The sequence below is a fragment of the Rana temporaria genome, chromosome 3 (genome assembly GCF_905171775.1).
Source record: "Rana temporaria chromosome 3, aRanTem1.1, whole genome shotgun sequence".
NCBI lineage: Eukaryota > Metazoa > Chordata > Amphibia > Anura > Ranidae > Rana > Rana temporaria.
This window is the reverse complement of record NC_053491.1, coordinates 491241725-491256692: the sequence shown is the minus strand read 5'-3', so window position 1 is coordinate 491256692 and position 14968 is coordinate 491241725. Positions and strand designations below refer to the sequence as shown.

Genomic DNA, 14968 nt, shown 5'->3' with positions numbered 1-14968 from the left:
GCTGTCTGTCCCCTCCCCCATGCTCCTCTGTCGTCCCCCCTGCTCCTCTGGTCCTCCCCCTGCATCTCTGTTCCCCCCAGGTGAGCGATGTGGGGAGGAAGAGGAGGTGAGCGCTGCGGGAAGTGAGAAACAGAGGAGCAGAGGGGTGGCAGTCCGCTGTCACTGAAGCCGGCCCGATAGGTAGGGAGACCGCCGCTCCAGGTGAGCACAGGCAGGTAATCAATGTCCACTCAGGAATCACACGGGTGCTGGCAATTTCGCGTTTCGCATTAACAACTAATTCTTAGTCATAGCTATGACTAAGCATTAGTTGTTAATGCGAAACGCGTCAGCTGTCTATCCCACTGTATGCTGTTGTGTGCTGTGCATTTTTTCCTTTTTACAATAAAGAGCACGTCTTTTTTCAACAAGACTTTTTGGAGTGCGGCTGTCCATCCATTCTCCCACTTGCTTCACTGAAGCCGGCCCACTGAGCCATCGGCCCACCGGGAAACTCCCTGTAGTCCCAATGGCCAGTCCATCCCTAGTCACAGCATCACCCCTTTAGAAACGGCATGACCTGCACTTTCTAAAGTGCACATGCGCTGTAGACATCGGCACACGGTTTTATTGTAAATATCTCCTAAACCGTGGAGGTTTAAGAGATAATTCCAGCACCTACAGGTAAGCCTTAACCTGTTAAGACCCAGACCAATATGCAGGTAAAGGACCTGGCCCCTTTTTGCGATTCAGCACTGCGTCATTTTAACTGACAATTGCGCGGTCGTGCGACGTGGCTCCCAAACAAAATTGGCGTCCTTTTTTCCCACAAATGGAGCTTTCTTTTGGTGGTATTTGATCAGCTGTGCGGATTTAATTTTTTGCGCTATAAACAAAAATAGAGCGACAATTTTGAAAAAAAAACAATATTTTTTGCTTTTTGCTATAATAAATATCCCCCAAAAATATATTAAACATTGTTTTTCCCTCAGTTTAGGCCGATACGTATTCTTCTACATATTATTGGTAAAAGAAAATCGCAATAAGCGTTTATTGATTGGTTTGCGCAAAAGTTATAGCATCTACAAAATAGGGGATAGTTTTATGGCATTTTTATTAATATATTTTTTTTACTACTAATGGCGGTGATCAGTGATTTTTTCCATGGCTGCGACATTATGGCGGACACATCGGACACATTTTTGGGACCATTGTCATTTTCACAGCGAAAAGTGCTATACAAATGCACTGATTACTGTGAAAATGACACTGGCAGTGAAGGGGTTAACCAGGAGGGGGCGCTGTAGGGGTTAAGTGTGCCCTAAGGGAGTGTTCTTACTGTAGGGGGGCGTGGCTGTGTGTGTGACGTCACTGATCATCGTTCTCTAACACAGGGAACAGACGATCAGTGACAGCCACACTAGGAAGCACGGGGAAAGGTTTGTTTACACTCACCTCCCCCCGATCTTCCTCTCTGTGACCCAATTGCGGGAAACCGGCGGCGATCGGGTCCGCTGCACGACTCTTAAAGGAGACGTACATGTACGCCCTTGTGCCCAGCCGTGCCATTTTGTCAACGTATATCGTCGTGTGGCGGTCCTCAAGTGGTTAAGCTTGTGCATTGTTGGTTCACTTACTTTTTCCTTCAATTTCCCTTAAAAAAAAATGATTTGTCTGAATTTCTCACTTCCTGTTCCTCCTCAGTGAGCTTGCCCCCATCATCTAAGCAGTTCTGGCTGGTGGTTAGTCAGCGTGCTTGCCCCCCTCCCTTGGGGCTACATCCCCACAGTTATGTAGTCCCAAGGGAGGGGGCGAGTACAGGGTGTACAACCACTTTATTTAATACGATTCTCCAACTGTCAGTATATAATTACATTGAAATAATGATATACTGTATTACGAGGTTAATCCGTTCCAGGAGAATGCTTGTAATCCAAAGCACTCGCATATCAAAGCGAGTTTCCCCATAGAAGTCAATGGAAACGAATATAATTCGTTGGACGTTGACTTCTATGGCATTCAATACCGCGTGTGGCCAGAAGTGGGGGGCGCCGGAGAGACTCAGAATTACTCGGAGATCGTTCGGCTGCCCTCGGAAACCCCCAGAAAGGTTTGGAAACACTCAGGAACTGAGGGCTAGATTCACAAAAGCTATACGACGGCGTATCTCCTGATACGCCGTCATATCTCTGTTTTAGGGCCGTTCTAACTATGCGACTGATTCATAGAATCAGTTACGCATAGCTAGCCCTAAGATCTGACAGGTGTAATTGAATTACACCGTCGGATCCTAGGATGCAATACTTTGGCCGCCGCTGGGGGGAGTTTGCGTCGTAAACCAGCGTCGGGTATGCAAATTAGCAGTTACGGCGATCCACAAAGGTTTTTCCCGCCGTTACGTCGGCGCAAGTCTTAGTTTCCCGTCGCAAAGTTAGGGGTACTTTAACATGGTGTAAAATTACTCCACCATGTTAAAGTATGCCCGTCTTTCCCGCGTCGCTTTTGAATTTTTTTGTTTTCCCGGCGTAAGTACGTTACGCACGTCGCCATTCTCAACACGTCGGCGCGTCGTAATTTCGCACAAAGCACGTCGGGAAATTTGCGAACTGAGCATGCGCAGTACATCCGGCGCGGGAGCGCGCCTAATTTAAATGGTACCCGCCCCATTTGAATTGGGCCGCCTTGCGCCGGACGTGTTTACGATACACCGCCGCAAGTTTACAGGTAAGTGCTTTGTGGATCGGGCACTTAGACTGAAAACTTGCGGCGGTGTAACGTAAACGCGTTACGTTACGCTGCGCCGCAGGTACGAGAATCTGGCCCTGTGTATTTCCGAGCGTTTATGATTATATTTCTAAAGGGCTCTAAACAGCTCTGATCAGCTCCGGTGCCCCCGCACCTCTGGCTAAATGCGGTACTGCACACCGCAGAGGCTTGAATCCTGCTCCTTTTGTGAGCCAATATTGCTCGTATTGCGAAACGCTCGTTAACCGCTTTACTCACAATCCGAGGTTCCACTGTATATTTTTGCCCTCGGGGGACTGCAGCTCCATGCCTGGAACTCACCATAGACTTCAATGGAAGCGTCGGAAAATTAGTATTTTTCAAGCTTAACAACCATCCCCTCTCACTAGTAGTGTTGAGCAGAATACGCCATATTCGATTTCGCGATATATCTCGAATATATAGTCGAATATTCGAGATATATTCGCTAAATTCGAATATTCGTGATATTTTATCGAAATGAAATGATTGCGAATTTTCGCTATTGCGAATGCGAAAATAATTGCGAATTTTCGATAACTGCGAAAGGAGCACTCTGATTGGCTCAGAATATTCGTGATATTTTACAATACAAAATAATTGCGAATATTCGGCAAATGCGGAAGGAGCACTCTGATTGGCTCAGAATATTCTTGATATTTTACAATACAAAATAATTGCGAATATTCGGCAAATGCGGAAGGAGCACTCTGATTGGCTCAGAATATTCTTGATATTTTACAATACAAAATAATTGCGAATATTCGGCAAATGCGGAAGGAGCACTCTGATTGGCTCAGAATATTCTTGATATTTTACAATAGAAAATAAAAAGTGTTTTGCATTGGTGGTGATTCTTTACTCTATCCATCTGTCACAGCCGTTTGTCAATCAAACACCTTGAAGATTGAACACGTTCATGCTGCATGCTTTGGACTTTTTTCACTTCACATATCAAAGACATTTTTATGAAAGATTATTTTTCTATTATTGGGACTATATTTCTTTATATATTTGTTTCACTGTGTATTTCACAAGTTATTTGCGCTTGCTTATTTTATAATTTGCCCACATGTCTTGTCACTAGACATATTTTTTATTCTTGTAGAGCGACTCCATTTTCTGTCTTGTATTAATTTATGTTGTATAACATTTTTGAGTTGCTGCTGTATTCTCCCCTTTTTTAAGGTATGCGCAATTTTTTCCTTCTTACAAAAAAAAATAATATCAAACATACAAATATTCATAACAGAAACATACACAAAGCCCCCCCTTTTGCATCAGAGACAATCAGAGTTCTCCTACCACAGTTATCGAAAATTCGCAATCATTTTCGCATTCGCAATAGCGAAAAATCGCAATTTTTTTTTTTTTATATTCGGCAACATAAAAGGATCGCCTCAGCTTAGCTACTCGGCCCAGGGTCTCTAATCATACCAGCAATGCTTTTAGACGTCGATAGGATGTGATCTGTTTTAAAAATAAAATTGAAAAAATGCGAATATTCGGAATTGCGAATATTCATTGCGAAATTCGAAATATATCGCGAATACTCGAATATGCCATATTCGAGCCGAATATTCGCAATACGAATATTCGTGAGCAACACTACTCACTAGCAAATAGCTTTCCATTAGTTAGAACAGAAACATTCAAGCCTGAATAAATGCACATCTTTTTACCTGAAAAGGTGAACTCATCCTTTAAAATGTTAGCAAAACCTTTGAAGGTAAATTTAATCCACTTTTATTGGTGAACCGAGATGGTGGAAAATGTAAGCGTGTAAGAGACCTGGATTGGACAGCGGTCCCCACCAAGCTGGTCCAGGTCCTGCTTCTTCCCCAGATAGGATACGCACATGCCTGTCTTTTTGGATATACCCCCATGTGACGAACCCTGGTCCTCAAACTGGACTATGTCCGCCGTCAATGCTTCCTTTGTCCATAACCTGTACTATCCAAGACTCTTTAGGCCACCCAGTCACCAGACAGCACCAGGCTTGGAGTACTTCAGGAATAGCCTTTTATTTGAGATCTCACACAACTATATACACAAGGATGACAATACAAACTGTAACCAGAAACCAACCGTATATACTCGAGTATAAGCCGAGTTTTTCAGCACATTTTTTTGTAAGTTCATGGGAGGAGCAAAGAGTTCAAGGTTCACCAGAAACAAGATACAAGGCAATGTTGTCCAAGGGATCAGACAGGGAGCTACCTAGCATCTCAGGTGGAACAACAACAAGAGCTACAGCGAGACACTGCAGAGCTCCCAGGTTCAGATCTGGACCCGGATACCCTCATTCACAGGCCCTGAGGCCTACTAAAACCAAGCTACAGACCTGCTGGGAAAATTTAGTAGTAGCAAAGTGTAACGGTCACCACCGTTTACGACCTTCCATCCCAGTCACGACTGCTTATCTGACACACAGACAAACCAGCAGGCCTCCCATTTCCCAGAATAACGAGACTTGCTCCGTGTTCTCTGGTTTCAAATGAAGACAATTTTAATGGTTTCTTCTCAGTCTTATATACAGTACCAGGCATTAAAGCAACAATGAGATCTCCACCCCCCTAATCACACACTAAGGCTAATTACTAAACATTCCTTAATCAACAACAAAACACCTTCACCCACTCCGTCTCCGCATACAGCTTGACACCTCTGAGCACCAATAGGCTCTAGACAGTGTTATCACACGTAAGCAGTATTTAGTATGCATAAATAGAGTTCTGGGAGCAGACCTGGGATTAACACCTGTCCATTACAACACCTTTACACAAGGACAATGGAATGTCTTCCAAGCCCTGATGCAATTAGCATGTCACTAGAAATGAGTCACTATTGACTGGTTGGGCCAACATCTTGCAATCTCTCAAGATCCTGCAATATGAACTATTATTGATGTCCTATCTCATGTAATACATGAATTATGATTCCCTTGCCACCCCATGCCCAAAAGGCACAGGGTGGACTCAGACCCAAGAGTTATAAGTGACGCTGACACAGGAGTATCCCCCATCCTCACAAAGTCTCTGGATGTCCCGGGTCATTCCGTTACACAAAGTTTTTCCGCATTCTCCATTGTGAATCTATAACTACTCCTCCTGGCAGTCCATCCCTGCAGAGGGCTCTCTCCTCCACTCAAGTGCACAGGCTGTCAGGAAAGACAAATATATAAATATACCCAGGCGCATAGTTATGTGCAGGCGGAAAATTCCTATTAGCCAAACCTATTGTCAAAGACCAAATATACACAGACACATAAATATGGATGAATGGCAAATTCCTGTTAGCCAGAGCCGCACTCTTGCAAATGTGCATGTGTGAATGCATGTGCATCCCAGCGTACACACCCACCACTATATTGGCGCCAAGTAGGCTATTTAAATACCTCTGCTGCACTAGGACCTTCCCTTATGGTCTACAACATTCTGCTACCTGTTCCTGTGTCTCCTGTTGCTGCTCTGCTATTCATCTGACCACGCTTGAACTCTGCCTGAACCAACCCCTGGCTTGCTCTTTGACCACGTCCCTGCCTGATCCTTCCGCCTATGCTTACCATTGCCAACTACAGCCTGAACCTGACTATTTTTCTAACCGCTGCTCTGTACCTGGTGTGCCTGCTATTTACTGACCCGGCTTGCCTGACTCTTCTCTGTGTCCAGTCCATGGAGGCCCCCCTTCTCATGCAGCCTGCTAAGTACCTGCTGCCTGCCACCTGCCAGGCCTGCCAAGTGCTTGCTGCCAGCCTGTCAAGTGCCTGCTGGCTGTCTTCCAGCCTACTGTGTGTCACGTACCTGACGGTAGAGCCTGATATGCAGAGGATGGCTTCCCTTACACCTCTGATTCGAGGCCCCCTGGTAGAGCAGACAGGAGGCGCAGGAGTGCAGAGTTGCACGAGTGCCAGGTGGATCACTGATAGTGGAGCCGAGACTATCATAGGGTGCACACTCACGTCGTTGTGCGCGCAGGCACACACGCGCGTGTTGATGGGGGTTGAGGTAACAGGCCGTCTTCTTCGGCTGTCATTTTGGGTACTGGCATGCCCTTCCTGACACTGTGCACGCTTCCCTGCACCACAGTCCAGCCTGCATCCACGTGCACGAAGACCTCTCATCTGCCTTCCTCCCCACGTCAGGCTTCATCACCAGGTATATGACACAAGGCCACAGGCCTACATGGTGTTGGTCAGTGGTGAACGGTTCCTATACCTGAACTACCAAGTCCCACCCATAGTTGGTATTAAAATGGCACTGACTCCACCCTCCACATTACCAGAGGAGTGGCAACAAATAAACACATGGTTCAGGATCTACAAACTACATATTTATACACAAAGAAAAATAAATATAATTACCATCCTAAGATTTATCATTGTGTCTTTTTTTAAATGTAAGTTTCTAGCATTCATAAATAAATTCTGGACCCAAAGCTTTGATATCTACCAGTAATGAGTTTTCTCTGTTTTCTTCCCTAGACTTGGAGGGTAAAGTCTTCGTCTTCCCCAAAGAAACCGACACGGCTCATGTCACTCTAAGACCTACAATTACAAAGCCAACGAAGAAAGCCACCGTCTGTCTACGTTCCTACAGTGATCTTTCCCGTCCCTATACTTTGTTCTCTATGGCTACTCCAAGATACGCCGATGCCTTTCACATCTCCTTCCAGCCTCCATACACCTATCAGGTATTCATAAATAATGTAGGGACTGCGTTTACACCAACCCGGAAACCTTTTTACTGGAGGCACATCTGTGTGACCTGGGACAGCTTTACAAGGGCCCTCTATCTTTATCTCAATGGAAAGCTCTCCTCTGAAAGGCCTTACATGAACAATTATTATTATATTGCTTATTATATGGATGCTGAAAGCAGCATTGTTCTGGGACAGGACCAAGATTCATTTGGTGGAAGGTTTAATGCTTCTCAGTCATTGGTCGGTGAAATAGGTGACGTCCACATGTGGGATTATGTCCTGACTCAGGAAGACATCCAGAAGGTCCTCTCTGGTGATCTCCATGGAAACGTCATTAATTGGAACTCCTTACGTTGTGAAATGAAAGGGGAAGTTCTCGTCACGCCCGAACCTCAACGTAAGTCTATCATCTAACTATATACACCTTATTAATTAATAAGATCCTCCAACTTTCAGTACAGAATTACAATGAAGAAGACTTTATGTGCCACGCCCATCAACAATGAGAGGTGACAGTGACAATTATAAGTGAAAGATGGTCATAATTCTGTAGGATTGTGGCTTCGAAGACTAATGCCGCGTACACACGATCATTTTTTGTTTTTCAAAAACGTCATTTAAAATGATGGTGTGTGGGCTTCACATCATTTTTCAGGTTCTGAAAAACGACAAAAAAAAATTCGAACATGCTGCATTCTTTAACGGCGTTTTAAACAATGTCGTATTTCGGGTTGTAAAAAATGATCGTGTGTGGGCTAAAACGACGTAAAAAAACCCGCGCATGCTCAGAAGCAAGTTATGAGATGGGAGTGCTCGTTCTGGTAAAACTACCATTTATAATGGAGTTTAACACATTCATCACGCTGTAACAGGCAAAAAAGCGCAAATCGTCTTTTACTAACGCGGAATCAGCTAAAGCAGCCCAAAGGTGAATGGAACTTCCCCTTTATAGTGCCGTCGTACGTGTTGTACATCACCGCGCTTTGCTAGATCATTTTTTAAAAACGATGGTGTGTAGGCAACGTCGTTTTAATGATGAAGTTGGGAAAACTTTGTTTTTTCGACATGCTGAAAAATGATCGTGTGTACGCGGCATGAGATCCACCTTGAGTCCATTACCTCTTGTGTCAAACAGAATTATCATTTGCAGGTCATACGTTTTGCTTTTCCTGAGTATTTTTAAAGGTTCCTTTAACCACTTCAGCCCCGGACCATTTTGTTGCTAAAGGACCAGGCCACTTTTTGGGATTCGGCACTGTGTCACTTTAACTGACAATTGCACGGTCGTGCAACGTGGCTCCCAAACAAAATTTACGTTCTTTTTTTCCCCACAAATAAAGCTTTCTTTTGGTGGTATTCGATCACCTCTGCGGTTTTTATTTTTTGCGCTATAAACAAAAATAGAGCGTACACAATCTCCTCCCCTCCCGTCTCCTCTCCTCTTCTCACTGCCCTTCCCTCTCCTCTCCTCACAGCCCTTCCCCTATCCTCTCCTCACAGCCCCTCCCCTTTCCTCACAGCCCCTCCCCTCTCCTCTTCACAGTCCATCCCCTATCCTCTCCTCACAACCCCTCCCCTCTCCTCACAGTCCCTCCCCTCTCTTTTCCTCACAGCCCCATCCCCTCTCTTATCCTCACAGCCCCTCCCCTCTCTTCTCATTACAGCCCCTCCTCTATCCTCTCCTCACATCCCCTCTCCTCTGCTCACAGCCCCTCCCCTCTCCTCACAGCCTCTCCCCTCTCATCTCCTCCCCACCCCTCCCCTCACAGCCCCTCTATCCTCCAGCTTTCATTCACTGACTATACTGTTTACCTAAAACATAAAGGGAATCCCGGCCCCTCCCTCTTGGCTCTCTTAGATCGGGATACAGATCAGAGAGAGGAGGTGACCACAAATGAGCACAAAGAAAAAAAGGTATTTAGGATTGAAAAAAAAAAAAAAAAAACAACCACACTGCACTGCTTAATAAACAAACACATGGAGGCTAGATCAGTTTTAACCACTTTAGCAGCAGCAGCAGCAGCATCAGCAGCAGCAGCAGCAGGGAGGTTAATACATATACCGAAGATGAATCCACCCTCCTGTGACTACCGCCCTCTGCCGTGTTGTGATTCTTAACAGCAGCAGTGGCAGCAGCAGGAGAGAGTCCATTCAGGCTGATAAGTGGTGTGGCTGCGGTCTGGATAGGACTGTCACTCGGTCCATGTCTGGACCGTGGTCCGCCATTTGGTGACACCTAATCTGTAGCATTCATTTAACTGTAAAACCTACAAAAAATGTATGTGGGAGACAGACAAACCACAAGAGCCTGCAAAGATCTAAAAAAAGGTCAGACACTATAGCTGGATTCTGTTTTCTTCACTTATAGCAGCCCTCTTTCCCATAAGGTTAGCAGGCCTATCAGTAGTCAGTTGCCCGCAGGACTTATACACAATGCTATAGTTTCTGGCTACCATGCAAGGGCATTAATAAAATGAGCAAAACAAGCAGGTACTTGTGATTGGCAGACAGGCAAGGTTCAGAATAGTCAGGGTTAAAATCCAAAATCAAAAGGCAGACAGAGTTCAGAGAACAGTTGATATCCTATCCGAGGTTGTCAAAGAGGTAATCCAATTTAGCAAAGCAGGGCATACAAACAGGTAGCTTGTTTAGGTATTACACACACTATCACAAGCATGAGACTGCAGGCTTGGCTGGCTTAAATAAAGTTTGGTCTCCTCCCAGAGTCTGGCCACATCAATCACCTTGCAGGTGGACTGACAGACAACGAGAATGCCACAGCCAAAACCAGGATGCTGGAATGAGGAGCAGGAGTTCTAGATGCTCCTGACAATTTGACAGACAGTTTATATACTCTGTGCTGGTAGGGCTCCTATATTTCTACAACTGAGGTCTCCATTTTAATCAAAATTTGGAGATTAAACTAACACTATTGACTAGATAACTGAGACGATGAAAAAAAGTGCCAAAACTTGTTCGCAACAGGATCTGAAAACCACATATTTAAAAAAAAAAGGAAATAAATGTGAGGATTTTACTGAGATATATGAGAGTATATATATATATATATATATATATATATATATATATATATATATATATATATATATATATATGTATGTATGTATGTATGTATATATATATAGCACTACCCCGTAGGAGCTGCTGGTTAGTTTTGGGCCTCTTCGTCTAGGGGTTGAGAGTCATTAAAAAGTTCAATGTCCACAAGTTATAGTTCCTTTTCTTTTGCTTTTATTTTCAAACAACTTGTAGAAGTAGAGGGGTGAAGGATCAGGGGAAGGTTCAGGTGCACAAAACAGATCACTGGGGAATTGCTAAACTTCAATGTCACACTCACCACTTTCTCTTAAGTGGGTATTGCTCACCCGGATAGGCCCCTCTTACCTGGCCTAGCAGCCGGGATGACACACGGACAAGGAAAATCGCAGTCTCTGCCACAGAGTGAATATAGGGTACTTGGGTCTAGGGTCCCCGGACCGAGGAGCCAAGAGGGGGAAATATGGGCCAATTAGGACTATCGCGGTACCGGTGTAGAGTTACAAAATAAAATAAGAATATGTAAAAAATTATAATTTTTATTTCAGAATACATACAAGACAATTACATAATTAAAATTGTGACAACCGAACAACGGCACCAAAACAGAGGTCCCCAGAGGGGAAAACATTGCGATGAGTTGAGGGTTGTGACAGTATCTCAACTAGTTTCGCGGATTTGTACCGCTTCATCAGGAGAAAGCTCTAGAAATGATTAAACAATACATCAATAATAGGTTAAAAAACAGCAATGTAAACAAACAAGGGGAAAAAAACACAGGCTAGATTGCTCACCTAAAAGAAGTCCGCCAATGGGGTACAGCGGGCGGGACCAGACAAACACCCCCGCGGGTGCCACAGACTGGTTGCAAGTTCAGATGAGGAATTTCTGAAATCCTCTGCCACAGGATTTGATACCCGGAGATCCAGCCTTACAATTCTAGAGCCTTTAAGCCAACCCGGCACACTGTAAGGTATTGTAGGCTTCGGTGCATCCTTCAATAAGTTACCAGGCCTCTCCCAAAGTACCAGCCTTCCGCTCGGTCCTTTCTGGGACAGGTCCTCCCCTGGCTTCCTCCATTGAGTGGCTTCCTCCCACAGGACAGACAGCACAGGATCACCTCCATGGCGTAGGCCCCAGTCAGGGAAACTGGGCCTACCGGGCCGAAATGCAGCCTCTGGCCAGCATGGTCCAGAGGGTAGAAAATCACACAACACATACCTCGATGCTAGGGGTGCCACAAGGTGGAAAAGGCCCCCGTAAAATGGCGTATTCCCCTTAAGAATCCTTCCCCAGCATGCCCAGTGGGGAGTCCACTCCCACTGGACTGTTCCCGAGGAAAGACACCCAATACACCATGACTTGCCTTAGTTCCAACATTGGCCTGTGGCGGTACCACCACCTACAGGCAAACAAAGGGAAATCCCTCCAGGCACAGCCATAGCCGGAACAGAGGTTGATTTAGCCCCTATTAACAGAGTCTGAGTTGAACTACCAGCTCAGACGCCCTCTAAATTTGATATAGAGCCTGGTCATTGGAAGCAGGGCGCTACATATATATATATATATTTTAGCGAGGAAAGGGTATTGGAACCCATGGATAGAGAGTGCTGCACACCCCTGATATGTCTTGAGAAAAGAGAAAATTACCCCTAGGGGCTTTGTGCTGCAGCAAGGAATAGAAACGTACCAAAAAATATATAAAAGTATAAATTTATTTAAATATGTTGTACGGAAAAAGCCCCAAACAGTAGGGACTCAAGATATGAACTTGGTAAAAAACATAAGTCATACATGGCAAATAAAAACACAAGGTAGAATGAGTACAGACATAGCATAACAGTACTGTAAGTATACAAATACTATGGGCGAAAAACACCCCTACGCGTTTCGACCTTTTATAAGTAGCGGTCTTCTTCAGGGAGTATTAGTTAGACGCTGCCATAGGTTCTGTAAGAAAGAAAATACATACAAAGAGAGATACATATAGATAAGTGGGACATAATAACAGAAGAACACAAAGAGGGCCCGCCACCCACAGCCATATAGGTAGATGGCAGGATGCGGGTAAACCTCCTGCAAAAGTGGACTAGTGTAGAAAAACCCACTGCCACTCACCCAAGACGTCCAATGGAAGGCGTAGACCCGGACCAATATATATATATATTTTTTTTTCTAGTATCTCTAAATAAATAATCATTTATTGTTCAGCATCTAAAGCTTTGATATGTAGCAGTATCTGTTTTCTTCCCTAGACTTGGAGGATAAAGTCTTCGTCTTCCCCAAAGAAACCGACACGGATTATGTCATTCTAAGACCTACAATCACAAGACCATTAAAGAAACTCAGCGTCTGTCTACGTTCTTATACCGACCTTTCCCGCCCCTATACTCTCTTCTCCCTCGCTACTCCCGGGAAGGACAATGCCTTTGTGATCTACTTACAGCCTCCAAACACTTGTTCCGTATATATCAACCAGGAACTCACTAGTTTTAGGACAGACTCTGAGTCTTTGAACTGGAGGCACATCTGTGTGACCTGGGACTCCAACACCGGAGTGGTCCAACTTTGGGTCAATGGGAAACCCTACCCCAGAAGAGTCTCCATGAAAGGGTCTTCTATCGCTGCTGAGACCAGCATTGTTCTGGGGCAGGAACAAGATTCTTTTGGTGGAAAGTTTGATGAGAAACAGTCATTGGTCGGTGAAATAAGTGACGTCCACATGTGGGATTATGTCCTGACTCCAGAAGACATCAAGAAAGTCATCTCTGGTGGACACAATGGGAATGTCATTAATTGGTTATCTCAATACTGTGAGATCAAAGGGGAAGTTCTTGTCCAGCCCACATTTCAGTGAAAGCCAATGAGCTCATCATATACACTTTGTTGTTTGGATGCCCCAACTGCTGATTCTGAATTACAGTGACAATGATGATTTATTTGTCATCCCCATAAATAATGAGAGTTGACAATGATAAGTGAATATTAAATAATCAATGGATCAATGATCTTATAGTGTAACTAAAACATTGGGTCACATGAAACACATGTAAACAGGATTCTAAATCAATGGAGTTTGTATTTTCACAATGGTAACATAATAGTCCTGGTTGTATAATCTTATAATCAATATTAACATAAACTATCTAAAATAAAATATATATAAAAGCAATATACTAGTGGCATTCTTTCTGTTTTCATTTTGTTATAAAATCTGACATCTAATTGATTAGTTGTATTCACATTTCACCCCTCCCTTCTACTGAAAATATTTGTAGGAGGTAAAAAGGGTTAGAACCAAAGAGGACACTCCCAGCCCAGCCCAGGGGGCAATAAGTGTGGCATCTGCCATCTGGTAAGTCCAAGAACAATCACCACACTGAAAATATCTGGCATCCACTGATAATATTTATCATAGATATAATTAGCAAAGAGCCAAAACAGTTTTGGTTTGGAGTACTTTACCAAAATTTGGATGTTGAATCCAAATTGAAATCCGTGGGAGTGTAGCCCCCTTGTCCTAAACAGGGGCTACTATATAAATGTAGCTTTTGGCCGGGCTGTAGTCAGCTCAGGTTGATTTTTTTTCATTTTGTATTTTCCTAAGTTTAAAGTGAAGTTCCACCCAAAAATGGAACTTCCGCTTTAAGGACTCCTGACCCCCCGACGTGCCACATTTGGCATGTCAGTTTTTTTGGGGGGGGGGTGGGTACCTAGTTTTGACAGGTACCCAGCTCCCACTTCCGCCCATGTTCTTCTTCATCCTCCCTTCTTACTAGCTTCTGGTACACGTCACAGGTCCCAAAGGATTGCCCGGCCATGCAGAACACGCAGGGCGACTCCCACATGTGCAGTGCGCACTCGGCTGTCACAGCCGGGTGCCCACACTTGCAATGCCGGTGCCACGGAGAGGAGAAGGAGAAAAGCAAGGCTTCAGGCGGCCGCATCGATGGACCGTGGGACAGTTAAAGGATCACTAAAGGAATTTTTTTTTTTTTTAGCTAAATAGCTTCCTTTACCTTACTGCAGTCCTGGTTTCATGTCCTCATTGTTCATTTTTGCTTTGAAGTTGCTGTAATTCTGCTGTGATCTCCACACTTCCTGGTTGTCTGGCTCCTTATAACCATGGTACTGGGAGCTTTTCACGGTGGCCTAAGCTGTCATTAAGGTGTGTCTAAAACTCCTCAGAACCAGATTAATTTTAAAAACAAAACACTGCCCTGGATTTGTTTGTTTTTGTTCCGTGGGTCTCTTTACTTCACAGAAACATGAAACCAGTTTAAAACCGAAAGTGAAACTAGAGGCACATTATATGATTGATTTTAATCTATTTTTAATCATTTTTAAAATAAATCAGTTAACTTTTATGTCTCTATACCCTGTAAACAGTCATTTCAGCAATTTTTTTTTCCTTTAGTGACCCTTTAAGTGTCTGTTTATTAAAAATCAGCAGCTACACTTTTGGGTT

At 44.1% G+C, this 14968-nt stretch overlaps 1 protein-coding gene across 1 annotated transcript in view; it reads left to right on the top strand.

The window, feature by feature from the left end:
* Positions 1-13674, top strand: part of LOC120933776 — a 47955-nt gene extending 34281 nt beyond the window's left edge. Inside the window, exons 5-6 of the mRNA XM_040347169.1 lie at positions 7226-7840; positions 12756-13674. Of these exons, the coding sequence (XP_040203103.1) occupies positions 7226-7840; positions 12756-13357 (1217 nt within the window). The 3' untranslated portion in view covers positions 13358-13674. The remainder of the gene's footprint in view (positions 1-7225; positions 7841-12755) is intronic.
* Positions 13675-14968: the final 1294 nt, after the last annotated feature.